Source organism: Phacochoerus africanus, chromosome 10 (genome assembly GCF_016906955.1).
Source record: "Phacochoerus africanus isolate WHEZ1 chromosome 10, ROS_Pafr_v1, whole genome shotgun sequence".
Taxonomy (NCBI): domain Eukaryota; kingdom Metazoa; phylum Chordata; class Mammalia; order Artiodactyla; family Suidae; genus Phacochoerus; species Phacochoerus africanus.
The window spans coordinates 66,689,393-66,717,355 of record NC_062553.1 but is presented as its reverse complement, the minus strand read 5'-3'; the positions used below and the strand labels follow the sequence as shown (position 1 = coordinate 66,717,355).

At 36.2% G+C, this 27,963-nt stretch overlaps 1 protein-coding gene across 6 annotated transcripts; it reads left to right on the top strand.

The window, feature by feature from the left end:
- The first annotated feature begins 1,048 nt into the window (after positions 1-1,048).
- Positions 1,049-26,904, top strand: LOC125138047 (sulfotransferase 1E1-like). Of its 6 annotated transcripts, none has more exons than XM_047799290.1 (9): positions 1,049-1,170; positions 6,931-6,995; positions 10,913-11,074; positions 13,354-13,479; positions 14,274-14,371; positions 18,137-18,263; positions 20,425-20,519; positions 24,300-24,480; positions 26,049-26,904. In XM_047799290.1, exons 3-9 carry the CDS (start codon positions 10,924-10,926, stop codon positions 26,159-26,161), a joined length of 891 nt encoding a protein of 296 aa, XP_047655246.1. In that variant the 5' UTR covers positions 1,049-1,170; positions 6,931-6,995; positions 10,913-10,923; the 3' UTR covers positions 26,162-26,904. The 6 variants fall into 6 exon arrangements, with proteins under 6 accessions (XP_047655246.1, XP_047655245.1, XP_047655243.1 ...); XM_047799289.1 differs by having other exon boundaries at positions 6,931-7,013; XM_047799287.1 differs by having other exon boundaries at positions 6,808-6,995.
- The last annotated feature ends 1,059 nt before the right edge of the window (positions 26,905-27,963 follow it).

Genomic DNA, 27,963 nt, shown 5'->3' with positions numbered 1-27,963 from the left:
TGTCTTTCTCTATCTGACATCTCTCTTAGCACAATACCATTTGAGTTTATTTTTCTCATTTACTTATCTACATTCCAATGGTACCAATAGCAAACTTTACCCGAAATTCCACATTCTGCCATCAAGCACGTGATTGGGAGCAGAAAGAGGTTACGATTTTAAAAACAATAATCCGGAGTTCTTGTTGTGGTGCAGTGGAAACAAATCCAACTAGGAACCATGAGGTTTCAGGTTCAATCCCTGGCCTTGCTCAGTGGGTTAACGATCCAGCATTGCCGTGAGCTGTGGCGTGGGCCGGCAGCTGTAGTTCCGATTTTACCCCTAGGCTGGGAACTTCCATATGCTGCAGAAGCAGCCATAAAATAAATAAATAAATAAATAAATAAATAAAAATAAAAATCCAAAGGCGAAGGTTGCTTACATTCTTCTCTTAGCTGTTTTTGGTTCTGATTTTCAGGGATGTTAAAGACAAAGCTTTTAAATAAAAGTTAAAGAGTTAAAGGTGAAGCTTTTAAATAAAAAGTGTTTTCCAAATGACCTGTCAGGACAGGAGCAAGTACTTAAAAGCCTTATTTGTTGGATCTCCCTAAACTAAGCTAGGTCTCCTGACCCAGCATCCTTAATGCCCTCTTGTTCCTTCCCTGAATTTTTTTTCTGTTTTTTTATTCCCCTAGTAAGTTTTTTCCTTCAAAGGCTAACCCCACCCATTTGATTATTCATCAGTGAATAAGTAAGGAACTCTTTCTTTCGAGCTCTTATACTTTTCTCCTTTATGCTTACATTTTTCTCCCTCATTTTTGCCATCAATTTCTCTCCCTCCTTCTCCTCAACCCACTGATTGGCAAATTTAGAAATTTGCCTATGAGGCAAGAATGGAAAATTACAGGAGGATTTCTACATCTCTGAATGAATAAATATCACTCTGTGTGGCTAAATGCATCTGCAGGTACGAATCAATACTTTTGTGTTACTCCATTGCATCACAAACTCCAGAAAGCCAAGCCTCCCAAAATAGTCTCCGCCCTCTTTTCTGGCATTCAGAATAAAAACTCAGCAGAAACATTCCAAATGCTCAGAGTACCCGTCTTTTTTGCAGGTTGAAACCTGAGTGGAGATTTGAAGAAAAGTGAATTAGGTCGGCCAGTTTCTTTTAGAGGATCATCCAAACAGGTTGTATTTCTATTATTGTTGCTAAAATTAATATTTGGAGGTCAGCCGTAGGAAATATAGAATGCAAATATATATTGAGAAGCAGTTAAAGAGAGAATAAATCTTTTTATCAATAGCTAATACTGTAAGGCATCTGAAAGCTTTTTAAATCACTGGTTTATTAGTAAAAATATCTTGCATTTATACAATGCTTTACTGTTTGAAGAGTTTTGACATAAAACTGCAGTATCATAGTTGTCATGTAAATCCTGCATGGTTGGACACATTCTCCATTTGACACATTCTCCATTTCTCCATGAGAAAAGAAAGCAAGCAAAGCAGAAAAGTCAGAGTGGAGAGTAAATTCTGGTTAGATGTTTACTTCTGTGAACTATGTCAGAAGCAGTCTTACTACCAGGGGCCTTGCAGATATTATTGTTACTTTTAAGTGAGATACATGAGATAAACAAGAGAAGAAATCCAAGTCCTTGCTAAGTCATTAACAGGTGGACTATTGGCAGGATAGTAACTATTTTATCTGGGAATACTTAGTGGCACTAGAGATCCCCAAGAAATTTCATTAAATAATTCAATAATTGCATTTAATGAGGATTTTCAAGCATTTTCTGATGTAGCACTCTGGTTCTGGGTAGAATGAAATACAAAAGGGTTTTCTCTCCTTTCAAGCACTGTGCTGAAATCCAAGTAAGTGGAGGAGGGTGAGGCCTAAGTGAACACTTTGTATCTACCTCACCCTGTTTTCCAACACTTGTCCCTGGGCCTGGCAGCAAGATAGAAACTCAAACATTGATGAAAAGCAGATAGGGTGTGGGTGGAGATATGCTCAGCAGACCAGCTCAGCAGGATGGGGCTGAAGAACAGGTGCTGTGAAACTTCAGGAAAAAAGTTAACATAAAACGAGACACAGAGATATTTATCTTAAGTTAAGGTGGGAACCAGGGGACTCAAGGTCTCAGGGACCAAGAGCCCTGCCTCAAGAAACCACACTGCTCTTATTGTGCTCTTTAGGATGAGGTCAAGTGAGGAGGGGCTTTGGGTGGAGGATATAGGGTTTGTTTACTATTTTATAAGTTCTTTTATTATTTTAAAAGCCACTTAGCTGGTAGAAGGTTACACTTTTACTCTGACCTTTAGACACATAACAATCATTAGCTTTTGGGTTAGCTCTCTATGTATAGCATTCCAGAGAATCCTCACTGTGCTTCCACAAATGGCATGCCTATTTGTGGCAACCCAGCATGCCTAGGTTTGCACCTTGGTTCTCTTGGCTAATGCGTATTCTGCTAATGACCACTCATAAACCACTTGGCCATGAGGTTCCTCTTTCTCTTATTCTTTAGAGGACATATGCTTGTGCAAGCGGCGTGCCAATCTAGACCAACGCATTATGTCCTCATTCAGCTGACCCTATGAGCAGCTTATGCCTTTAGGTCTTTGTTCTTAAGCTTAAGTCATTTACTAGCACTGTGACTGTTTTTCTAGCAGGAAGATGGGATAAAGTAGTAAAGTAGGACAAGATGGAGTTTTCAGTAAAGAGGCTAAGAAAATACTGTAGAAACAAGTCTTGTGACATCTCCCCCTTTTTGTTTTTGCAGGAGGACAAAAGTAGATCTTGCAACTTCTTTTTTCATTACTTCTTGGATCGCTCTCTTCGTGCATCTTTAGATGCGATAGAAACCAAAGTAAAGACAGCTAGGACCAAATTATTTAGAGTGAGAGGCTTTCCTTCTCTTCTTAGATTTTTGGCTTCTTGGGTTAGATGTTTGATCTGACCCCAGGTGGGAAGATGAGCCCTTCGGGTCTGTGGCAGTGACACACGAGTTGGTGTCACAGACATTGCTGCTGTATCCATGGTGGGCAGCTCTGGATCCCAAATCATGAATCTGGGTCTCTTCAGTATGTTCTTGTCCATCATCCTTCTTCTGGGGTCCGGAGTGGAGGGATACATCACTGGCTCATTCATGATATGGTTTGATTCTTCTTGATGGAATCCAAACAGGTTGTAATTCATGACCTGGTGAAATACAAGCATATCCCCTACCCCATGTAATAAGTTTTCCCAGGGACCAGAAGTTTGTTAGTGGATCCTGCCAACAAATCATGGGCTGTTCATCCTGAGGAATGTTAATCTTATTTTGTTCTGTATTAAAGTGTCTTTCTGCAGCCATTTTTTTTTGGTCAGAGGCCAAATTTAAAAAATTTAAAGTGAATAAGGTTTTGTTTAAAAGTGTTTGTTGTGACTTAACTATTTCTGTGTCTCTCCCCCCCCTTTTTTTTTAAGAGCCTGTTTTATATATAAATCGGCTCATTCCACAATAGCCTGTCCTTGGTGGTTGTAAGGGAGACCAGTGGAGTGGGCAATATGCCATGTATCCAGGAATATTTTAAGTTGAGAACTGATATAAGCTGGACCATTATCAGTTTTAATTGCTTGTGGCAGGCCCATGACTGCAAAACAGGCATATAAATGATGAATAACATGTTTAGCAGATTCACCAGATTGAGCAGTAGCCCAAATAAATTTAGAGTAAGTGTCAATACACACATGAATAGATGACAATTTTCCAAAAGATGAATAATGAGTACCATCCATTTGCCAGCGAGCATTCGGGACAAGTCCCCTAGAGTTAACTCCAGGCTCGGATTGAGAAGGATTGTTAGTTATTTGACATGCAGGACATTGACAGACAATTGTCTTAGCTTTAGCCCATGTTATTCCAAATCTCTTTTTAAGGCCTCGAACATTTACATGTGTTAAATCATGAAAATGTTGAGCTTCTTGTAACACAGTTGTCACCAGTCAATTTCTTTATTTCCTGCAACTAGAGGCCCAGGTAAGTTAGTATGTGCTCCGATGTGAGTAATATAAAATAGATTATCTTCTTTCCCTTAGGACAGTTTGTAATTCTGTAAACAAGTCAAATAACAAGATAGGTAAATTTTGTTTAATGGTAGCGGTTTCAATCATTTTGGCAGTATGAACTACATATGCCAAATCAGAAAGAATATTGATTGGCTCAGGATAGTCCCTCAAGGCATGGATTATAGCAGTTAGTTCAGCTTTTCCAGACATTTGTACACAATGAGTTGGATCTTTTAGGGTAAGTTGTGCCATCAGGTCCAGGTACAGAGACAAAGATTTTTGTGACGTTATTGGGAAGATAAAGCCACTCAAGAGTATTTTCTAATTGCATCAATATTCCCATGGGAGAATGAGGAGAAGGTATAATTACCAACTGAATGGGATGTTTTAGATTGACCCGACATAGTTGGGAGTTTTGTATTTTACTTTCAATCTTTTTTAGTTCCCCTTCCACTTCCACAGTTAGAGAGCCAGGGCTGTTTAATTTAGAATCTCCCCTAAGTAAGGAGAAAAGATTTGTCAATTCATTTGTAGGAATCCTCAAACAAGGTCAGAGCAAATTAATATCTCCTAACAGTTTTTGTAAATCTTTTAATGTAGAAGTTTGATCTCTTTTTAATTCTACCTTTTGAGGGTGAACAGTGGTACATTCAACCACAGTTCCCAGATATTGATATGGACTTTCCATCTGAATCTTTTCAGGAGCAATAATCAATCCTGCTCCCTTTAGACAGGATTGCAAGCATGAAAAAACCTCAGTCAGCTTCTCCTGAGAGGGTGCAGCACAAAGTATATCATCCATATAATGAACAATATAGCATTTAGGAAATTGTTGTTGGCCTGGCTCAACAACTGAAGCCACATAATGCTGACACAAGGTAGGGCTGTTTAACATACTTTGAGGCAGGATCTTCCTTTGATAATGCTTTCTAGGGGCTATATTGTTTATCACTGGCACTGGAAAAGCAAATTTTTCCCTTTCTTCTGGGTGTAAAGGAATTGTGAAAAAGCAGTCTTTTAAGTCCAGAATAATTAACAGTCATTTAGCTGGTATCATACTAGGGGATGGGAGGCCTGGTTGAAGGGCACCCGTAGGCTGAATTACAGCATTTACTCCTCTTAAATCTGTTAACAATCTCCATTTTCCTGATTTTTTTCTGTATAACAAACACTGGCAAATTCCAAGGAGTAAAGGGTTCTCCTATGTGGCCCCTCTCTAATTATTCTTGGACAAGGTCATTTAAAATCTTTAATTTTTTTGAAGAAAGAGGCCACTGCTCAACCCAAACCGGTTTTTCTGTAGTCCATTTTAATCGAATAGGTTCAGGAGCATCATAATTATTTTTACAAGCAGTGGCCAGTAATGAAAAGGCCGAAGCTCTGTGAAAGGAAGGTCGGGCTCGTGGAGGAGGGCGACATTGTTTTATAGTATGTCCTATCTTGCCAAAATTAAAAAACATTTTTCTGAAAATTTGTCTTTAACCTTTAAATTAGCCATTGCTTGGGCCAGCATTGAGGACTTAAAGGACTCTGTCCTCACTTCCTGAAAGGCTTTAATATATTCAGCAATGTTAGCTTTTCCTTTTAAAAGTCCTATGGCCTTTTTGCAATCAGTATGTGCATTCTCATATGATAACAATTGAAAAATAGTATCAGACACCTCAGAGTTAGTAATTTTTCATTTTAATGCCTCTTGTAAAAGAGCTAGAAATTCAGTATAAGGTTCCTTAGGGCCCTGTAGGATCTTTTGAAAGGAAGTATTTATTTGACCCTTAGATTCAATTTTATCCCATGCTGTTAAACAACATTGTCTAATCTGTTCAATGGCCAAATCATTCATTCTCATTTGATCTTGAAGATTACTCCAAGGACCAATCCCTAACAATTGTTCCATTGTAATTGGAAGATTTTGAGCCTGATTACAATTAGCAGTAATTTGGGTATGATCTTGCCACCAAGACTTAAACTGTAAATATTCACTAGGTGATAGATAGCACAGCATGGCTTATATTATGCCAATCAGCAGGAATCATATGATTTCCTTCAACTACTCCCTTCATGATTCCTTTTGTAAAGGGAGAATTAACACCATAGTTTTGAATGGCCTGTTTTAATTCTTTAAGAATTTTAAAAGGAAAGGGCTTATGAATGAACTCATAAACTCCATCAGGCTTGGCGGGATCGATGCCTAGAGCCACTGTCTCCCTGACAATTACTGGAAAGGCTAGATGTATGGCGTCCAAATTGCCTTCCCTTCAAGCCTGTAAAATTCCCTGTTGGCACCTTCTAGTAACAATAATAAACAGCCCAGACTATGTCCTCAAAAGAATAAGAGAAAGAGGAACCTCATGGCCAAGTGGTTTATGAATACGCATTAGCCAAGAGAACCAAGGTGCAAACCTAGGCATGCTGGGTTGCCACAAATAGGCATGCCATTTGTGGAAGCACAGTGAGGATTCTCTGGAATGCTATACATAGAGAGCTAACCCAAAAGCTAATGATTGTTATGTGTCTAAAGGTCAGAGTAAAAGTGTAACCTTCTACCAGCTAAGTGGCTTTTAAAATAATAAAAGAACTTATAAAATAGTAAACAAACCCTATATCCTCCACCCAAAGCCCCTCCTCACTTGACCTCATCCTAAAGAGCACAATAAGAGCAGTGTGGTTTCTTGAGGCAGGGCTCTTGGTCCCTGAGACCTTGAGTCCCCTGGTTCCCACCTTAACTTAAGATAAATATCTCTGTGTCTCGTTTTATGTTAACTTTTTTCCTGAAGTTTCACAGCACCTGTTCTTCAGCCCCATCCTGCTGAGCTGGTCTTGGTAAGTGGCACCCAACGTGGGGCACGCAGGCACGAAGAACGAAGGACCGCGACGACAGCAGAATTTTTATTCACTAGAAGTGCTGTGGAGCCCTGAGAAGAAGGGAGGAATTTTGGGTGACTACGCTAAAGAAATCCTGCAGATACGTTCCCTTTCTCAGGTATTTACAGGGTAACATGGGAAATAAGGTAATTGCAGGAAAATATAGTCCTTACATTTGTTTGTTAGGACAACTTAAAAAAGGGGGTGCAAAAACAAGTGAAAATAAGCTTTTGGAACTTTTTTAGACTATTGAGAAACATGGTGACTGGTTTCTTACATTAGAACGTTATATTTTAAAATACGGGAGATGGTAGGAACAGAACTTAGGATATTACATGATGAGGGTGTTCCAATTCCTGTGTCCATTTGGAGTGGTTGGAGCTTAATTAAATCAGTTTTAGAACCTCTACAGACCACGGAGGACCTAGAGGAGGAAGAAGAAGGGGAGTTTACACCTTTGTTGGAGGAACCTAAATATGCAGTCCCTGAACAAAATTATCATAGAGAATATTTGGCTCCTGAGCCTTTGGCTCCAGTTTTTGATTTTGATATTCCTCAATTGCCTCCTATTAGGAGTGAGGTGACGAGGATTCTTCAAGCCTCTACTTCTAGGGTTGTAAAGAAAATGAGTGTTATCCCTGAACACCATCTAGCATCTTCCACAGAGAATCCTCACAAAAACGGCATGCCTATTTGAGGCAACCCTGAGTGCCTAGGTTTGCACTTTGGTTCTCTTTGCTAATGCATATTCTGCTAACGACCGCTCATAAACCACTTGGCCATGAGGTTCCTCTTTCTCTTATTCCTTAGAGGACATATCATGCTTATGCAAATGGCGTGCCAGTCTGCACAGGTCCGGTGTGCCTAGACCAACGCATCATGTCCCATTCAGGTGACCCTATGAACAGCTTATGCCTTTAGGTCTTTGTTCTTAAGCTTAAGTCATTTACTATAGCACTGTGACTGTTCTTTAAGCAGGAAGATGGGATAAAGTAAAGCAGGAAGATGGGATAAAGTAAAGCAGGACAAGATGGAGTTTTCAGCAAAGAGGCTAAGAAAATATTGTAGAAACATGTCTCGTGACAGAGATGGGGGAAAGAAGAGGGGGAAATGAAGACTAAAGAAAAGGAAAATATTTCTTCCTTCAATTGAATCACAGTTGTAATCATTTTTGTTAAGCTCTTCTAAACAGCAGTAGCCTAAATACTCAGGACATAAAATTGACAATTTCTAATTGAAATATGTCTTTTGAGAAAGAAGAAAGCCACTAGAGGTGACTCCACATTGCAATGTGAGATAATTTATTAAAAGAAGTTAAACAAAGCAAAAGATCACCTTGTTTAACTCTTAGATTAAAATTGAAGGGTCAGCCAGAAGCCAGCCAAACATTTAATGATAAATGTTTAATAATAAATACTCTCCATTGACTATAAGCCAATTCTTACAACTTTGGCAGGATACCAAAAAAGTCGTTCACATGAATAAACACATTGATAGGCAGAGCAACAGATTTTCATACACATTTTTCTTATCTGAACATTAAATGTTTCTACAAACCATTAAAAAGTTAAAGAGCTGCAATGAAAAACCACACATAACCTTCAATTTATAAATCTATAATAAATTAAAAGCTATATATCAGTTAGGAAAAAACAATACTCCTGATGGACAAAGTTGATGGACAAAATGGTTAAAATAACCAATAAACATAAATATAAAAACATGAACAATTATAGCTATGAAATACTGATTTCAAAAATATAATTCAGTTATGAAAACTACAACAAGTAATTTCTGATACTGATGGTGAAGTGAGAAAATAAGAAGTTTCATAGACTATGCAAATTTGTACACAGTTTTAGTAATTTCTTAAAAATAATTGCCATTATCTCACATGTGTATACGTTATATTGGCAATTCCATTGTCACTGCAAAGGTAAGTGTGAAAATACATATGCTTGAAGGCATTCATTGCACTACTACTTATACTGAAAAAAATCAGGAAATACAGGGATTCCCAACAATAAAGAATAATATCACCTATGTTACAGCCATGCTATAGATTGCTATGTGTCACTTATGAAAATAAAAACAGAATTTATGTATCAACACCAAAATATATTCACATCATATAGGTAAGTGTAAAAATAGATTACAACAAATGAATATAAATCATAATACACATTAAACTAAATACATGAGTATAGATTTTACATATACTTAAATTTTGGAAGCATAAATATAACGCTAATAGGAATGAGCATTTCTTTTAAGAGTAGACTAAAGAGAGCACTTTCATTTTCTCTATATTGTTTAATTTTTTCAAAAATCGTGCCAAAAATAAGTTCGTTCATATGTACATGTTTACCTAAATGCAAAATGTGTGCACATTTATCCTTCCATTTGTCTTTCCGGTAAGACAAGCGTGGTTCCACCATCAAGGAGTTTCCTGCAGGACAAACTTAACCTAATTGATAATGATGTCTGCTTTTTCATAGAGCCCTGTGACATGAATAAGATTTTAAAATAAAACTTTTCAAATCTGGCACAAAATAAGTATCTGATAAATAACATCCATTTTCTTTACTCTGGTGGTTGTAGAAAGAGGAGAAAGGCAATTTTTTTTATAGAAAGGCCAGATAGCAGGCTATTTTCATATTCAATCAATAGTAATTTAACTCAAAACATAATGGGGAAACCATTACCAGAAGAAGCTTAAAGCTTTCAGTATAAGTCCATGGTCTAATTACTTGGTTGGTTTGATTTGTAGGACACATCTTTCTAAATTTTACCATCAGTTATTTATTCCTTTAGGTTAATGCATTTGTTACAGTATTGACCAATTTCATTTCTTCATTATAATACATTTCTCGTGCATTATAGGAAAAACATTAGGTGGCTAAAAGAACTATTGTCTTCAAGAAACTCCTGTTATTGTACACATTTTCTGAAAAAGACAATAAAAGCCACAGTGGTAACAAATGTGTGAGTGTATAACAACTTACCAGGCAGCTTTTTGGGTAAAGGTGGATAAAAGGGAGACCCTAGAAGGCTAATATCAAAGGACAGCTTTTGTTGAGATGCCATATCACGAATTCAGAATGGGGTAAGTTGAGGGGGGTGGGAGGATAAGGTAGTGAAAAAAGTTGAAAGCCAATAAAGGAACGTTTACTTAATTAAAAATTCTAAGACTAACCCTGAACATGAAATACATTGTCATAGGATCAGGAGATGAATTATCAATGATAACCATCATGTGTAACTTTGATTTTCACACAAGTCATTCAATTGGAGTGTTTAAGTAAGAGAGAGAAAAGTACAGGCAATACTAGGGATCAAAGAGGAACCCTCAAGAATCCAAGAATCCATGTCTTAGACATATTCATTACAGCATCATTAATTTCATCTTCTTTTTAATATACTCAGCAAGCACTGGATTTTTTTCATTAAATGAAACATGTTCAGGAACAAAGGAAACTCAGACTTTGATATCTAGTAATAACTATCAAATATGACTATCCATCTTTTTTATTTAATGTACACATTAAAGAATGGAAGTGCTTCTTTGTCAAAATATTGTTGCATTTTCTCATTGCAGATATTGTTGCATTGTCTTTATCTGCATCAACAATTTTTTTATTAAAGTATAGTGCTCCCACTAATTTTTGATGGAGAAATCAAATGCTTTGTTTTCATTCATCATAGAATTCTTATGTAAAAATATTATCTATATAAATATAATAAAATAAATGTATCACAGATTTTGTACATAATTTTAAAGCATTTTACTTCATTGTGCTTTGTACTTTTACTTGTTAGACATATCTCATTATTACGGTTAGACACTCTTAAAGCACTAAGGCTATGTTATATTCTTTTTTAATATGCCTTTACCCCATGTACTAAACAGCTAAGAAATGTTAGACACCCAAGAGAAACTCAATGTACAGAGCTATCATTAATGTTAAAACATTTTAAAATACATACAAAGTAGAAAAAACACTTTTTTTCTTTCAGTATATCACTCCATGATGAATTCTTCCAAATCAGCCTATTCAGATTACTTTGGCAGAATCCATGGAATTCTACTGTATAAAAAATTTATCGAATATTGGAATGATGTGGAGACGTTTGAGGCAAGACCAGATGACCTTGTCATTGTCACCTATCCCAAATCTGGTACGTCTCTTTGTTATATCAAACTTGTCTTCTTTTTACCTAGAAATGACAAACCCACTTAAGTGGTAAATATTAAGCAGTTCACTTCTTCCATACTCATTCTCTAAATTAACTAAGGACAGATATAACTGTTTTGGTATAGACATAGAAAGAGTAGCTTATTATAGCTTTATTCTAAGACCACAATCAGTACCTATAACTCAAGCAGCACAATGACAAATGGATATTGTTGGCCACTTTAGAAAATTAGCTAGTATAGGTGGATGAACATAGAACCATAACTAAAATTTAAAACTGTCCAATGTATTTACCTTATGTCATTATTTTCTTTGTGGTATAGACAAAGTATAAATAATTTTCACAGATTGAAAAAAAGAAAACCAAAATCTTTTCAGCTAACTAGCTCCTTGTTTTTAAAGCCTAGCTCTAAAACCCTATTTATTTATTTAATTTAATTTTATATTACTTTATTTTATTTTATTATTTTTTTTGGCCTTGCCACCTGCATGTGGAATTTCCCGGGCCAGAGATCAAACCCAAGCCACAACCGTGACACAGCTGCTACAATGACAATGCTGGATCCTTAACCTGTTGTGCCACAAGAGAACTCTTCTAAAACTCTATTTTTAAGTAATATTCCCCCCCCCCCGCCCCGAAATTAGCTCTGCTGTTAGTCCTACTTCTGGAGTCTTATAGATGTTTAGAAATTTGAAAAGTGCAATCTAGACTTCTCTATCTGGATATTTCAGTTAACACTTAAATATATCACACACTAAATGAGTCTTTGGCTACTCTAACCCCAAAGTGTTCCTCTGCTTCTCTTCCCTACCTGGGACAATATCAGGCACTGAAGAGGACACCTGAGAACTATTCCAGGGTCCCACGCTCCATCAATCACAGTGTTTTGCCCACTTAGTCTTAAAGGTAAGATCACAGTCAGTGATCAGAGTCACTTAAAGATCACAGTCAGTCTCCTCCAAGTCTCCTGTCACCTTGTAAGTGCCTTATTGGCCCCTAACTTCCTTGTTTTATTTACTCTGCCAACAAGAGTAATACTTGCAAAACATAACCCTGATATCTTGCTTTCTTGTTTAATGTACATCAGTTTAAACTTTCAGGAAACAACTCCATCAACTAGTATGAACTTCAGGGCTTTTTAGGTGTGGTGTCTGCTTGCCTCCCTCCACCCATAATACCCTCAGGCAGAGGTCTGATTTAGGCTTGATAATCTCTATCCAATTCTTTTCCTCACCTTTACTGTTTGTAAACATCTGACCTTTGATTTAAAACAAAGACAGTACTTCTGTCTGGTAGAAGCCTTCCCTACCTTACAAAACTGGTGAATTGAATGCCAGATGCTATAATTTGTTAAGGCTGAGATCAATTACCATGTTCTCTTGAAGGCATTTCTTGTGGAAACCTCACAGCAGCAGTAGTATGCAAAGTCCCTCCTTTGGACTCCTTTAAAGTCTCTGTGCCCACCCATATTACAACATTAAAAGAAGTGTTGGGAGTTCCCCAAGTGGCTCAGTGGGAACAGACCTGACTAGCATCCATGAGGATGTGGGTTCGATCCCTGGCCTTGCACAGTGGGTTAAGGATCTAGAATTGCCATGGGCTATGGTGTAGGTTGCAGATGAGGCTCAGATCCCATGTTGCTGCGGCTGTGGTGTAGGCTGCCAGCTGCATCTCTGATTTATTCCCTAGCCTGGGGACTTCTTTATGTTGCAGGTGTGGCCGTAAAAAACAAAAAACAAACAAAAAACAAGAAGAAAAAAAAGTATGGTAATTATTGAGCATTGTTTCTTATTCTTCAGAGGGCCTTTGACTGTCATAGACTAAGAAACCAGATTTACTCTCTTCTATGTGCTCTGAACCAGGATTCAAACTGAGGCATAAGAAGCTATCCAAAGAAATCTGTGGTTGAAAGCATGCTTGAGGGTGTCACACATTACTCAAGCTTCTTTACTTTTTTATACAAAAAAAATTAGATCCAAAACTGTTGGCAGCTTGCACAATGTCATAACTCATCGTGAGCAAATTCAGCTTTATACTGTAAGTGTACCTTATTACAATGGTCATCCTTACTGATTGAGACCATGTTTGGATCTTCTAAGATAAAATATTTGAGGAAATATTTATGGTGTGTGGTGGCTATTCCTACACTGTTCAAATAATATTGCATTGGTAATTTTCTACTTTATCCAAATATAAATCCATTACTTCAACCATCAGGCATGCACGGCCAGTGGGAGACTCAAGTTTGTTTAATTTTCCAGGCACAACGTGGGTTAGTGAAATTGTGTACATGATTTATACAGAGGGCAATGTGGAAAAGTGCAAAGAAGATACCATTTTTAATCGAATTCCTTACCTGGAATGCAGAACTGAAAATGTAATGAATGGTAATGCTTAAATTATTTTTAAAGGCGACATACATAATTTTAATATGTGGATTTAAGTAGTGCAGGGAAAGAGACTGTGAGCCAAAGTGGCAAATTAGAGCTGTGTCTTCTACGGAGGAAAGAATGCAAACTTAAATCTTGGTAACATGGCATAGCATATGCTTGGAAGAGAGTGAATAAGGATAGTTCTGATCTGCTTTCTGCAGAGTCTAGTAATATGTGCACATTTATCTCTCTATGGGATGTAGGCAACAATATTTTAAATACTAGGAAAATATCTAAATTTTTCAAGGATATATGCAAAAAGATATTTGTCACAGATTCTTTTAATATTATGAAAAATTAAAAAATGTAAATGTTAACAGCAAGAGTTAAAAATGGTATAATAACACTGAAATCATTGAACATGTTATGTTGTCATATGTTTCTTGATATTGCAGTATTGGTATAATAGATTGAGAAAAATGCAATTAGAAGATATTAAACATTTCGTGTGTGTGTGTGTGTGTGTGTGCGTGTGTGTGTGTGTGTCGTATGCGGATGATTGTGAGTCTGGGCATATACACATATTTTGTATGGAAGGGTGCTTACCAAAATGATAATAGGGATTTTTTTCAAAGTGGTGAAATTTTATTTGATCTGTTTTTTCTCTATAATTTTCTTGATTTAAATCACGAAATTTAATTCATTTAAATATAGAATACACAGTTACTTCTATTTTTAAAAATCTATAAAAATTCATATCAATCTTTATAATTTTGAAGTTGTCTGACTTTTGGTTTTTTAAAAATTAGGAGTAAAACAATTAAAACAGATGGCATCTCCTAGAATAGTGAAGTCTCATCTGCCACCTGAGCTTCTTCCAGTCTCGTTTTGGGAAAAGAACTGTAAGGTAAAAGGGTCAAGTGTTCCTAGAACTTCATCCAACTCAAAGACATTTTAAAATCCCCAATTTAGGTAACATCCTGAATGTACTTTATACACACACGTTCATTTATCCCTTCATTTACTCTGTAGACATTTAAAAAATGTGGGTCATTCTCAGCATAGTCAGAGAATCTAGACTTCAGTTTCAACTCCAGTGGTGATTCTGAGAAAAACAGGTAAATTTGCTAAGCTCCAGTTTCCTCCTCTGTGAAGGGAAGTTAATAATAGCATTCCTGATAAAGTTGAAACATTATTTAAGTGATCAACTAAAATTATGCCTGAAACATGCTTAACATAGTACCTAGCACTTTCTAAACAATGTAAGTAGCTACTTTTGTATTTGTTGTCATTGGTTGTATTGAATACATTCTTTTTACAAACCATGTGCTTGGCATGTGAGGCATAACAACCTGGAAAAGGATAAACCAGAGAATAATGATGTAATAATTATTTACTGAGTGCCTATCATGAGCCAGCAGTATAACAATTAGCCTTGTCTTCATGGACTCATGGGCCACGGCAGGCCTGGGGGGTAGGGGAGTAAACAGTGAGGAAGGTGTTAATAGGGTAAATAAGAGAACAATCCTAGCCCAGACATGGAGGGCAGAGAAGGTGTGCTGTCCAGGAGCAAGTAACAGCTCAGCTGATATATGAAGAAGGCATAGGAGTTGGTCTACACAATCCCAGAGGCAACCCCCAGGGGGGACATAAAACCAGTTTAGCTGGAAGGCTGAGTGTCCATACTGGCTGGATGAGTAAAGGGAGGTAAGCTGAATTTAACTAAAACAGGTATTGAAGCCAAGTGAGGAAGTTTGGGCTCCACTTTGATAGTGAGGAGTTATAGCTATATTAAGCTACAGATTGGTATAATCAAGTTTGCTTTTTAGAAAGAATAATACATCCAATCCTAAAGTGCAGGCAAAACACCGTATTAGATCACTGAAACTGTTCCTCAAGATCTTACTAGCTTTATTAGGACGCACTATAACCCATACTAAACAAGATATTAAAGTGCTATATACAGTCATTAGTGACAAAAAAGGGGATAGCAGAGCCATGAAACATCTCCATTTTGTACTCTGACATAACTTGGCATATGCGACCATTTTTTTTTTTTTTAGATCCATGGTGCAAAGTTTGGAAGATCCCAATATTTTTTGTTTATTTTTTTTCTCTCATCATAAGCGATACTAGAAAGACCACATATATCCTGCTGAAATTATTCCATATATAAAGGCCCTCTCCTTAGTAAATACTATTTATGGAGTTCCCGTTGTGGCGCGGTGGAAATGAATCTGACTAATGTTCATGAGGTTACTTGTTTGATCACTGGCCTCATTCCGAGGGTTGGGAATCCAGTGTTGCTGTGGCTGTGGTGTAGGCCAGCAGCTGTAGCTCCAATTCAGCTCCTAGCCTGGGAACTTCCATATGCTGCAGGTCCGGCTGTAAAAAAAATCCCCCAAAACTATGTATTTCCCCGGGAATGCGTCATACCACTTTTTTCAAGAGATTTGGCCCAAATTGCTTTTTCTTTTTTTCTTTAAAGAATGGGATGTAGCCACAATGTTTTAATTCTTAAATGAAAATAGTTACTCTACCTTTACAATTGCCCCGTTCTTCACAAAACTGCTTATTATCTGAGAGGTCATCAGAGAAGAGGAAAGAGTTGGACAGATTCACATCCTGACTACTTCCAGGTTTACCAGGGGACAAGAAGGCAGATGAACTATTAGTAAAAGATGTTTGGAGTGTTGGATTAGAAACATGAAAGAAAAGGAACGAGCTAATAGATAAACAAGGTCAATAAACTTGGAAACTTGGAGTCACTGCAAAAGAGGTATATTCTTGATAAGAAAGAAGGTCGAAGCAGGACTTTCTTGGAAGACAACACTGCTCAAGGATGAGGAAGGTTTCTGAACCTTTGGGTACTGACAAATTTCAAGATTTGGTAAAAAGTGGTGCTGAAGTAAAATGGAGGTAACGATCAATGACTACAAGAAGATAGAGAATCAGAAAAATTTTGCACACAGATAGCTAAAATTGTACAGCCTGATGCAAAGTTTTGGAATGGAGGGTAATATAATGAGGCAGGTGTTCAAATTTTTAATTAAAGCAAGGGAATGACCACAAGCTTAAAAATGCCTTCAGCTGGGAGACAAATGAATCAGGGTGTTTTCAAGTGTAGGATTTGAATATAGATTCTGATCTCAAGTGATTTGTGTGTAAACTAGAAACACTGACTTGAGAAGACCTAGAGTTTCAATGAAGGCAGAAACAACTCCACAGCAAAGTGGGGAATAGAATAGGATCTTCCAAAATGGAGATAAGATAAATCAAGGGGAACAGAGGGGCAGAGGGTTTACTTTTGCTTCCCCCTTCCCCTATCTTGAGGGATAAAATCTTCCTAGGGGACCTGGAACTAAACTTTAAATATGAATAGTATTTTGAGATGCAGAGACTATTCAAGACAGAGGGAATAACATGAATAAAGGAAAGGGATGAAAATTATGAGGTACATTTGTGAGTACAGTGGCAGAGTTCCATTCAGATAATAGACAAAAGGGACTAGGGAGAGGTGTAATAAGATTGGAAAATTTCAATATGGCCAACAATAGCTTTGGTAAGAAAAGAAAGTTTGTTTTTTTGTTTTTCTTTGTTTTGTTTTGTTTTTTGCTGCAGTATTTGGATCTTTTTAGAGGGGGAGCTTAATATGGAAACCATACTTCTTAGAGTAAACAGAATGATTTTTTAAAACCTGTTTGAAAATGTAGCAACTTGAGCAAGACAAGTTAGTGAGCCTAATCATATCCAGTGAAGAGTGGAAGGTCTAATGTAGCCTTTGTTCTTTGGTGTTGCTCAGGTGACTGAAGGTGGAAGTGGAAGACCATAGAGATGTTGGTTTACATTTGCAGGTCTTTTCCTATAGCATTGAGTGTCAGACCTAGAAAGGTCATACAGATCTGATCCAATTTGTTAAGTGGATAAAAAATTTAGGTCCAAAATGATTGGTGCTTTACACTAGATGTTAGAACTTAGTGCCAGAATCATCTAAAACCAAGTCTTCCTAACTTGTAATTTATTGATGTTTCCTTTCTATATAAGATAGAAACTCAACAAGGTAGGGGGGAAGAGTATATATATATATGTATATATATACACACACACATACATATATAGATTGACATCAATGAACAATGTGCATTTAAAGAGAACCTCATAAACATTTTTTTTTTGTTTCATTTTGTTTTGTTTTGTTTGCTTCAAGATTGTGAGTAGGAAAATGACAGGACTTTTTTTTTTTTTAATTAGTATGCAGAATAAAGGCCAGGGGACTTTATTTTTGACTGAATGATTTACCAAATCCTTTACTCTCGTTGATTTATTCTCAAAGATGTATTCTGACTTAGCTTCAGTTTACTTTCTTCACTTATAAATTGGGGATAATGATCTGTCTCATCCAATTTATGTCAGTGGAATTTGAGACACTCAAATGAGGTAGTAAATGTGAAAATGACATAAAAATGTAAATAACCAACACTGAACAACAATACAAAAGATGTCACTTCAGATTATTGAAGGAGTTTTCTTCTTTATCATTTTATATGTCATATATTTTCTACAATAAATACATATTATATTTACAGTTGAACACAAACATTTTCTTTCTGAATCTTGCTGACACTATGATTGAAAAATATTAGATGATTTAATTCTGATTCCATCTTCTTAGATCATCTATGTTTGCCGGAATGCCAAGGATGTGGTCGTTTCTTATTACTATTTCTTTCTAATGGTGACTGCTAATCCAGATCCTGGTTCTTTCCAAGATTTTGTGGAGAAGTTCATGGATGGAGAAGGTAAGAAGAGTTTCTTTCCTCTGAATTCTTTCAAGGTAAATGAAGCAAGACAAATGACATCTCTGGGCAAAAAGTTTGCTGTCTGTTCTTTGATCTTTAATTAAAACACAGAAGTTTTTGAAGCCCTTGAACTTTAGAGCCCTTGCTCTAAAGTTTCCTGATATGGATGACAAATTGCAGAATCTGGTACTCCAGTTCAAAACCTATAAATAAGAGTTCCCGTCATAGCTCAGTGGCTAACAAATCTGACTAGGAACCATGAGGTTACAGGTTTGATCCCTGGCCTTGCTCAGTGGGTTAAGGATCGGCATTGCTGTGAGCTGTGGTGTAGGTCGAAGACGAGGCTTGGATCCCACGTTGCTGTGGCTTAGGCCGGTAGCTACAGCTCCAATTCAACCCCTAGCCTGGGAACCTCCATATGCTGTGGGTGTGGCCCTAGAAAAGACAAAAAGAAGACAAAAACCTATAAATAAGCATATAGATGTGTATGTGTATGTCCAATTCTCTCTCTCATCTCTTTTTAGTAGAGAAATATATCACAGTGTGTCATAACAACTCCATTGAACAAGGGAGAATGAGGATCAAGGAGAAATGTGTTTCTAAGGAAAATTTCATTTATTATATGGGGCCAGAATGCAAAACAAACAAGCAAACAAATACAACAGAATATCTGCAAAGTTCTGACTCCTTCCTCCCACTGTAGAATCCGAACAGTTCAACTAGATTTCTCAGAGCAGACCAAGAGCTGCTTGAGCAGAAATTCTGGGAAATGGTGCTTTTTAATTTAACTTCAGACTAAAGCAGCTGAGTGTTAGATTTGAGAGAGGGTTCAAGAAATTCTAAAGAAGGCCGCTGTGATCCTGTAGCATAATTGTAAAGAAAGAGAATAAAAATGCCATTTTATATCCACAAAAGTTAATATTGACTCAGTATAAGTGTCGTATATGTGCTTTATGCTTGTTGCTACATTTTGGAAAATTTTGTGCTCAAGCATCATGAATAAACTCTATACCTCTAGATCATTGAAACCTGCATTGTAAGGCAGATAATGCTATACCTCTGAAAAATGGATGAATCTGATCACTGCGAAATCATTATATGACCTTTTCCGTAAAGAAACAAATTAACAAAACAGAAACAGACTCACCCACAGCTACAGAGATCAAGCCAGCCTTTACCAGAGGGGAGAAGGATGGGGGGAGGGGCAAAATAGATGAAGGGGATTGATAGATACAAACAGCTAGAGGTAAAATAAATAAGTCACAAGCAAATAATGTGCAACGTAAAGAATATAGTCAATATTTTATAGTAACTTTATGGTATGTAATCCATTAAATATTGCATCACTATGTACACTATTATAACTACTATCATATTGTAAGTCAAATATACCTAAATAAATAAATTAAATAAATAAATAAATAAACTATCACTAGGTCAAAGAACAGAAGCAGTTTTCAATAATATAAAGCAAAGCAGGGTACTTTGACTCACATCATTATATTATCATGTCAGCTTTTTAACGGGTGAAACACTTGCATGTTTGCAAGAGAAAATGAAGTAAGAGAAAGAAAGAAACAGTATTTGGTCATATTACATCACCTCCAAAAATATTCTAATTTTTTAGAGTATGAATGACAGACACTAAGGTCCCTAAGAGAACATTGTTTACCATTTAAGCTGCATGTAATGCAAGAAAATATTATATTGCTGCTAGCTTCACTTGCCAAAGCTAGTTTGTAAATAGTAAAATGAGACCTGGACTGAATTCTGGTCATAGGATGTTGATAGTTCCACTATTTCAACTCTTTTCACCAACAATGTGATTTTACACTCACTCTCTCCAACACAGACACACACAGACACATCCCAATTTCAAAAATGCTCTCATAAGCTCTGAATCAAAAGAGTGGGATATGTCCTTCCCTTTTCCTCTGAGCCATAAATCCTGTCATAATAATAAAAGTTGAGAGTATAGTTCTGTACATAGATTATTCAACAGGCTTTGCTCTCATGCAGCAGAAAATTTTGCGTAAGATGCACAGCGGATCTCTAATTCACATTCCGTGATCACTTACTTATATTTCTTTGTTGCTACTATTGTTTGAACACTCATAAAGATGATGCTATGTCCTCACATTGTTTTTATTTCTAATTTTAGTTCCTTATGGTTCCTGGTATAAACATACAAAATCCTGGTGGGAAAAGAGAACGAATCCACAAGTGCTGTTTATTTTCTATGAAGACATGAAGGAGGTGAGAGATTTAAAAGATGTGGCAGCTTAGTAATGCTCAAAATGTTAGCATTTGACAATGCTAGATATAAAATTCTTCTTTTAAATAAATGATGCAGCCAATTCCAAAATTTACAATAATCCAGATAATTTAGCATAGATGGGAAGCTAGTAAATAAAAACATTCTGTAAATGAAGACATTTAAATTCATCTCAAAAATTATCAAAAAGTTGAAAGAACTTGAGTTAATAAAACAAAAAAACAATAAACACACACATACATATGGGCAAGAAGAGTCAGCTGATCTTCAAATTCATAGATGCTGGAATTATCAGACAAGGACAAGGACCATAAAATAACTATGCTTTGTATATTTAAAGAAATAAAAGAAGAAATTAAAAATTTTACAAAGAAATCAGGGGTTACTAAAATTGGCAAAGCAGGTTTAAAAAAAATCAGCAACATAGAATTTCTAAAATAATTTAAAAAAATTAAAACTAGAAAATTATAAAGTGATTTAAATAAAAAGATGTGACTGTAGTGAATTAGTAATGTAGATTATGTGGAGGAAGTTCCATAGACTGTACCACAGTAAGATAAGTAGAAAACTTTACAAGGAGACTAATGAATATGTAGGATAGAGTGATAAGGTCTCATATATATCAACTCAAACTTGCAGAAGGAGAATGTACAGAGAATATAGAAACAGCCATATGCAAAACTATGATGACATCACAATTTCTTCATTATCTAGTTTTTTTTTTTCCTAGCCACATTAGTAAAAAGGGTAATTCAAAATAAAAAGTACTATGAGATGCCATTTCATACCCACCAGACTGACAACTTAATAGGTCTGACACTCTTGTGGCACAGGGGGTTAAGGATTCAGTGTTGTCACTGTAGTGGCTCGGGCCACAGTTATGGTATAGTTTCTACCCCTGACCAGGGAACTTCCACATGCTGTGGTTCCCACCTCCCCAGATTAAAAGTATGATAATAATAAATGGTAGTCAGAATGGGGATTAGTGAGAAGTAACACATTTCTGTCTTTTTTTTTTTTTGCCTTTTCTAGGGCTGCTCCCATGGCATATGGAGGTTCCCAGGCTAGGGGTCCAATTGGAGCTGTAGCTGCCGGCCTACACCAGAGCCACAGCAACACCAGATTCGAGCCTCGTCTGTGACATACATCACAGCTCACGGCAATGCCGGATCCTTAACCCGCTGAGCAAGGCCAGGGATGGAACCTGCAACCTCATGGTTCCTAGTCAGATTCATTAACCACTGAGCCACGACGGGAACTCCAACACATTTCTGATAAGAGGATGAAAATATACAATTTTGATCATTGTCTAGGAAGAGAAAACATGCATATAAAGGTGAAATTCCATTAATAGGTATAGGCTCTTGAGAAACACTGGCTTGTGTGTCTTGAGTTATATGAACAGCGATCTTCATAGCAGGATTCTCCATGACCATAAAAATTGGGATCAAACCAAACACATATACCTTCAAGAATCAAGACATGGTATATATTATTATTGTACAATTAAATATTATATTTCAGTGAAAAGGAATACACTTCAAATGTGAACATCAGTTTGATTAAAACCAAACCATCCATTGTCTAGGACTACATACATGAGATTCAAATCTACAGAGTAAAGCACAGAATTGATTAAATCAGTTTCAGGATAGCAAGTTTGCTTGTTCTTGTTGTTTGCAGAAATGGGAATGGCGAGTGAAAAGAATGCAGTTGAAAACTTGCAAATGGAAAAACTCAACCAGTTATGAATGTTTTGTTGCATACAGTGGGTAGTAGGTAACTGGTGCTGCATTCATTGTTATTCTTTAAGGTACATCTGGGCATTTATCAAATAATTTTTAAAAGAAAGACAAAACACTAGGGCATTTGATTAAGGGGTGAGAAATGTCTCTTCTCTCATCTTTATTAGCATCAAGAAAGCAATTGATCACATCTCTGCACAATTACTAAAATTCTGTGGTAGTAATTCTAAAGTTATTTTGATGAGGACATATTTAAAATAAAATCATGAGGTCTCACTGTATAGCACAGGGAACTATATCAGTCTCTTGGGATAGAACATGATGGAGGATAGTATGAGAAAAAGAATGTGTATGTATATATATGAATGACTGGGTCACTACGCTGTACAGCAGAAACTGACACACTGCTGTAAATCAACTATACTTTTTTTTTTTTGTCTTTTTGTCTTTTCTAGGGTTGCACCCGAAGCAAATGGAGGTTCCCAGACTAGGGATGTAATTGGAGCTACAACTGCTGGCCAGAGCCATAGTCACAGCAATGTGGGATCCAAGCCGTGTCTGCGACCCATACCACAGCTCAGGGCAACGCTGGATCCTTAACCCACTGAGCGAGGCCAGGGATAGAACCCAGAACCTCATGGTTCCTAGTTGGATTCATTAACCACTGAGCCATGAAGGGAACTCCTAAATCAACTATATTTTAATAAAAAATTTTTTTAAAACTGTAGAAAAAAGACCTGTGCAAGCATCAGGAAGTATTACCATTACAGTAATTAGGAAAAAGGATATATGAACAATGAATAAAGATGTTGTGAAAAGCATCAAAAAATACAATAAAATCATGAACATTATTTTAGAAACGATTATTATTTCTTTATAGAGTTTAAAATTTGAATGAGAAGCAGCCATTATCTGTAGTTTATTACATTATTTAAATTTGTGTTCTGTAACTAGAAAATTGAAGACAGAATTTAAAAGGCACATGAACAAAATTTATTAGTTAATCCAACTATTTTTCCCTCTCAAATTGTCTATGTCCATTTATTTCATATTTTAGTGAATAATGGCCATGTTTATGTTTCTTCTCTATTTGAATGAATAAGAAGCAGAAGGGTAAGTTTTACTTCTGCAGTGTATCAGGTAGAAAGAGAAAAATACATTAATATTATATGTAGAGACACTACCTTTGTTGTGGAGAACAGATAAACAAATTAGAAAAGCATATGGGAATAAAGATATGGTACAATAGATTTACATGTGAATTTAAAGGGAGCAAAAATAGGGTTATCTAACTCAAAGTGGAATAGTCAAAAAATCATCCCAAAAGTGATACTTAAGGTGAATTTAGACAGGCAAGCTGTAATTTGTAGGACAGAAAATTAGAGAACAGCGTTCTGAAAAAGAGAACTATACCCCAGAGTGAAACAGTACAGTTGGTATTTAGAAGAGCCGCCTTGAATAATTAAGATGAGTAATAGGGTACACTATAGAAATGACTAGAGATGGGAATGTTTGTAGCTATTGTTCATAGACATCTAATGTTCCATGTTGAGTATTTAACTTTTTACCCCCTTTCTTAGTATTTCTGGTTCCTTTGCTTCTCTCTAGAGATACCAATAAATATAAAGAAAAATAAAAGCTGTCTGTATATATTTTCAACCTAAAACTTGATCTGTTGTAGGGGACTGTAGTCTTTAAAAGCATAGATTTATATTCATAGACAGTATTTATTGAGCATGTGCAATGGATAGAGGACTAAAGCAAATATTTTACAAACATTGTCTCAGTTTTTAAACAATCTGTAAAGCTTCTTTTATGTTCTTTTATGAATGAGGAAAATTATGCTTAGAGAAGTTAAAAAATACCACTTGCCCAAGAAGTGTTTTTCTTGACCAGAAACCTACTTCAAAATCAGATGGGGGAATAAAAGTTTTTATTTCCATGTGTCTTTTTTTAATCCACAAAATAATGTACTCAATTTTAGTAATTGTCTTCAAAATATTTTTTTCTTCCTAGAATATCAGAAAAGAGGTAATGAGAGTGATAGAATTTCTGGGAAGGAAGGCATCAGATGAGCTTGTGGACAAGATTATAAAACATACTTCATTCCAAGAGATGAAGAACAATCCATCTACCAATTACACAACACTTCCAGATGAAGTCATGAACCAAAAAGTATCTGCCTTTATGAGAAAGGGTGCGATAGTGATGTTATTTGCCTCTGTTGCTATAGGAAGTCGCAAGTTGAAATATTTATGGGCAGACACCTACTAGAGTCTATTCATGTCTCTGGACCCAGCTTGTTTTCTTCAGATCTGCTTCATATTTGAACACTCTCTTTGTTGAGTGACCAGTTCTGCAGAAGTGTAAAATAATTAGTACTACTGTTAATGCTATTCATACATTATTATTACTGAGGTTGATTATTTGTTATATGCAGCAAATTAAGAATGACCAGCAGCCACCCCAGCCTCAGCAATAGTATTAATACCACACTCCACTAACTTTTATTAAGTCTTTGTGCCTTGGTGCTGCATCATACATATTATATAAATGGTAAATTCTATCTTTTCCTTTTTTTTTTTGTCTTTTGTCTTTTTAGGGCCACACCTGCAGCATGTGGAGGTTCCTAGGCTAGGAGTCTAATCAGAGCTGTAGCCGCTGGCCTGCAGCAGAGCCACAGCAACGTCAGATCTGAGCTGCATCTGCGGTCTACACCAACACCAGATCCTTAACACACTGAACGAGGCCAGGGATCAAACCCACAACCTCATGGTTCCTAGTCGGATTCTTTTCCACTGCGCCACAATGGGAACTCCCCTGAATGAATTCTTTTTTGAACTAGTTGAATGAATTGGAGATACTTGAATGGGATCCAGGTAACTGTCAGATAGGCGGCTAGATAGGAAGACATAAGTTTGGATTTTAATGTTATCAATGTAAAGGTGATATTTAGCGTCTTTGGAGTAGGTCAAACATGGATCTCATTTTAGGATCCCCAATATTTCAGAAGTTGGAAAAGAAAAATTAAGTGAAATAGTATAACAGGTAAAAGTCAGAAATAAATTTCTTCTTTCTTTCTTTCTTTCTTTCTTTCTTTCTTTCTTTTTCTTTCTTTCTTTCTTTCTTTTTCTTTCTTTCTTTCTTTCTTTCTTTCTTTCTTTCTTTTTCTTTCTTTCTTTCTTTCTTTCTTTCTTTCTTTCTTTCTTTCTTTCTTTCTTTCTCTTTCTTTCTTTCTTTCTTTCTTTCTTTCTTTCTTTCTTTCTTTCTTTCTTTCTTTCCTTCCTTCCTTCCTTCCTTCCTTCCTTCCTTCCTTCCTTCCTTCCTTCCTTCCTTCCTTCCTATGGCATATGGAAGTTCCCAGGCTAGGGGTAGAATCGGAGCTGCAGCTGCCAGCCTACCCCACAGCCACAGCAACATCGGATCTGAGCCCCATCTGAGACCTACTCTGAAGCTTGTGGCAACATTGGATTCTTAACCCACTGAGCGAGGCCAGGGATTGAACCAATATCCTCATAGACACTCTGTCAGTTTCTTAACCTGCTGAGCCACAATGGAAACTCCAAATTTGCTATTCTTTTTAACAATCAGGACAAATCCTTATTGGCACTTTTATAGTATTTATGGCATATATTTTATTTTTATAATTAAGGATTACAAGAATAAGACAATTAAGTGTTAAAGAAAATGATGAATATCAGGGAATTTCATTATTTTGTTTGTAAGACATAATATTCACTGTTTTCTCTTTCTCTTTTGTTACAGGGATTGCAGGAGACTGGAAGAATTACTTTACAGTAGCCCTGAATGAGAAATTTGACATTCACTATGAGCAGCAAATGAAGGGGTCTACACTGAAGTTACGAACAGAGATCTAGGAAAGTTTTTGTGGTCACATCTGAGATTAAAGTGTTATCACTTCTTTCCTCTGTTATTTCAGACTGGTGGAGAATGAATCAGGCTAAAAAGATCATGGTTGAGTTCATGTGATTTTTGAGATCTTCATATCAAAAACAAGAAAGATTTTTTTACCCTGTTATCTGTTTTAATTTTGTTTCCTTTCTTTTTTACAAATATTGCAAAAATCTATAACCTGTGAGAATGACGTGGGAACACACAAATTGTTCAAGTTGTTAGAGCCTCATCGAAAATAACCAAGCATTCCAAATTCTTTAATTGTGTGATTACTTTTTTCCATTTATTGGTACATTTAGTATATACAACATACATATATATACATATACACATAAATATATATTAATAACTGAACATGGATTTTGAAAACCTTGTTGGAAAAAATTAAAGAATAATTAAATATGAGGGCATAACTAGATCTATTATTTCCTTCCTGATATTTTCTTTCACCTTCTGCAAAATGGCTTAATTTGGAATTTTATTTAGTCTAATGTAAATGTGAGGCATAACAGAACTGATTTCCAGATGTCTATAAATGATCCCAATGAGTGTTATTTATGCATAAATATCTCCAAATGATTTGAAATATTTATGTTCTAGAGTTCTTTCTGTTTTATATAACAATACAATACAATGTTATAAATGTAAGCTCTGTAAACTAAAGTTTTTTTTAATGTATCTTTTTTATGTATCTTTTTTATTACTCAAATGAATTTATCACATCTGTAATTGTATAATGATCATAACAATCTGATTTCACAGGATTTCCATCCCACAGCCCAGGCACATCCCCCACCCCCCAAACTGTCTCCTCCGGAGACCGTAAGTTTTTCAATGTCTGTGAGTCAGCATCTGTTCTGCAAAGAGTAAACTAAAGTTTTAAAGAATGTGATATTTACCAGTAAAATAAAATAAAAACAAAAGTACAAGAAATACAAGAAGCATTATTTATCTTTTTTTTATTTAAACAATATTGTTTTGTCTTATGCCTCCTGTTTTTCTGTACTGTTTTTTTTTTTCCTTTTTAGGGCCACACTTGTGGTATATGAAGTTTCCCAGGCTAGGGGTTGAATTGAAGCTACAGCCACTGGCCACAGCCACAGCCACAGCAAGGCCAGATGTGAGCCACATCTGCAACCTACACCACAGCTCACAGCAATGTTGGATTCTTAACCCACTGACCAAGGCCAGGAATAGAACCCGCAACCTCATTGTTACTAGTCTGATTCATTTCCGCTGCGCCACAAGGGAAACTCCTCTTTATTATGTTTATTCTAACAGTCAATACTTCCTTTCTCTAAATCAGAAGACATACAAGATCATGAAAAATTCAATATGGATCTTTAGTAGACTATGGCCTCCTTAATTCCTAAATTCAAAGGTCAAATCTAGGGAGAAATTTATGTATTCTTATTTTTGGAGAAGAGTCTAGGGATTTTTCAGCCACTGCACAATAATTATGATCTTTCAGAATCATTGCTAACATTGCAATGCATTTTACAAAAATCAAAGAGTCCTGAAAATTATTAAGATTTTGTTCGATTTGGATTGGTAACTAGACTCTCATTCTGTGGAGGGAACGATTGTTATTTATCTTTAAATACCCATTTTGTCATGAAAAATTTTTTTTTTTTTGTCATTTTGCCATTTCTTGGGCCATGCCAGTGGCATATGGAAGTTCCCAGGCTAGGGGTCTAATCAGAGCTGTAGCCCCAGCCTACACCACAGCCATAGCAATGCCAGATCCTCAACCCACTGAGTAAGG

Coding starts and splice junctions, on each gene's coding strand:
- LOC125138047 (XM_047799290.1), top strand. CDS start 10,924: ATGATGAATTCTTCCAAATCAGCCTATTCAGATTACTTTGGCAGAATC. Junction 11,075..13,353: donor TGTCACCTATCCCAAATCTG/GTACGTCTCTTT, acceptor TTAATTTTCCAG/GCACAACGTGGGTTAGTGAA. Junction 20,520..24,299: donor TCTATGAAGACATGAAGGAG/GTGAGAGATTTA, acceptor TTTTCTTCCTAG/AATATCAGAAAAGAGGTAAT.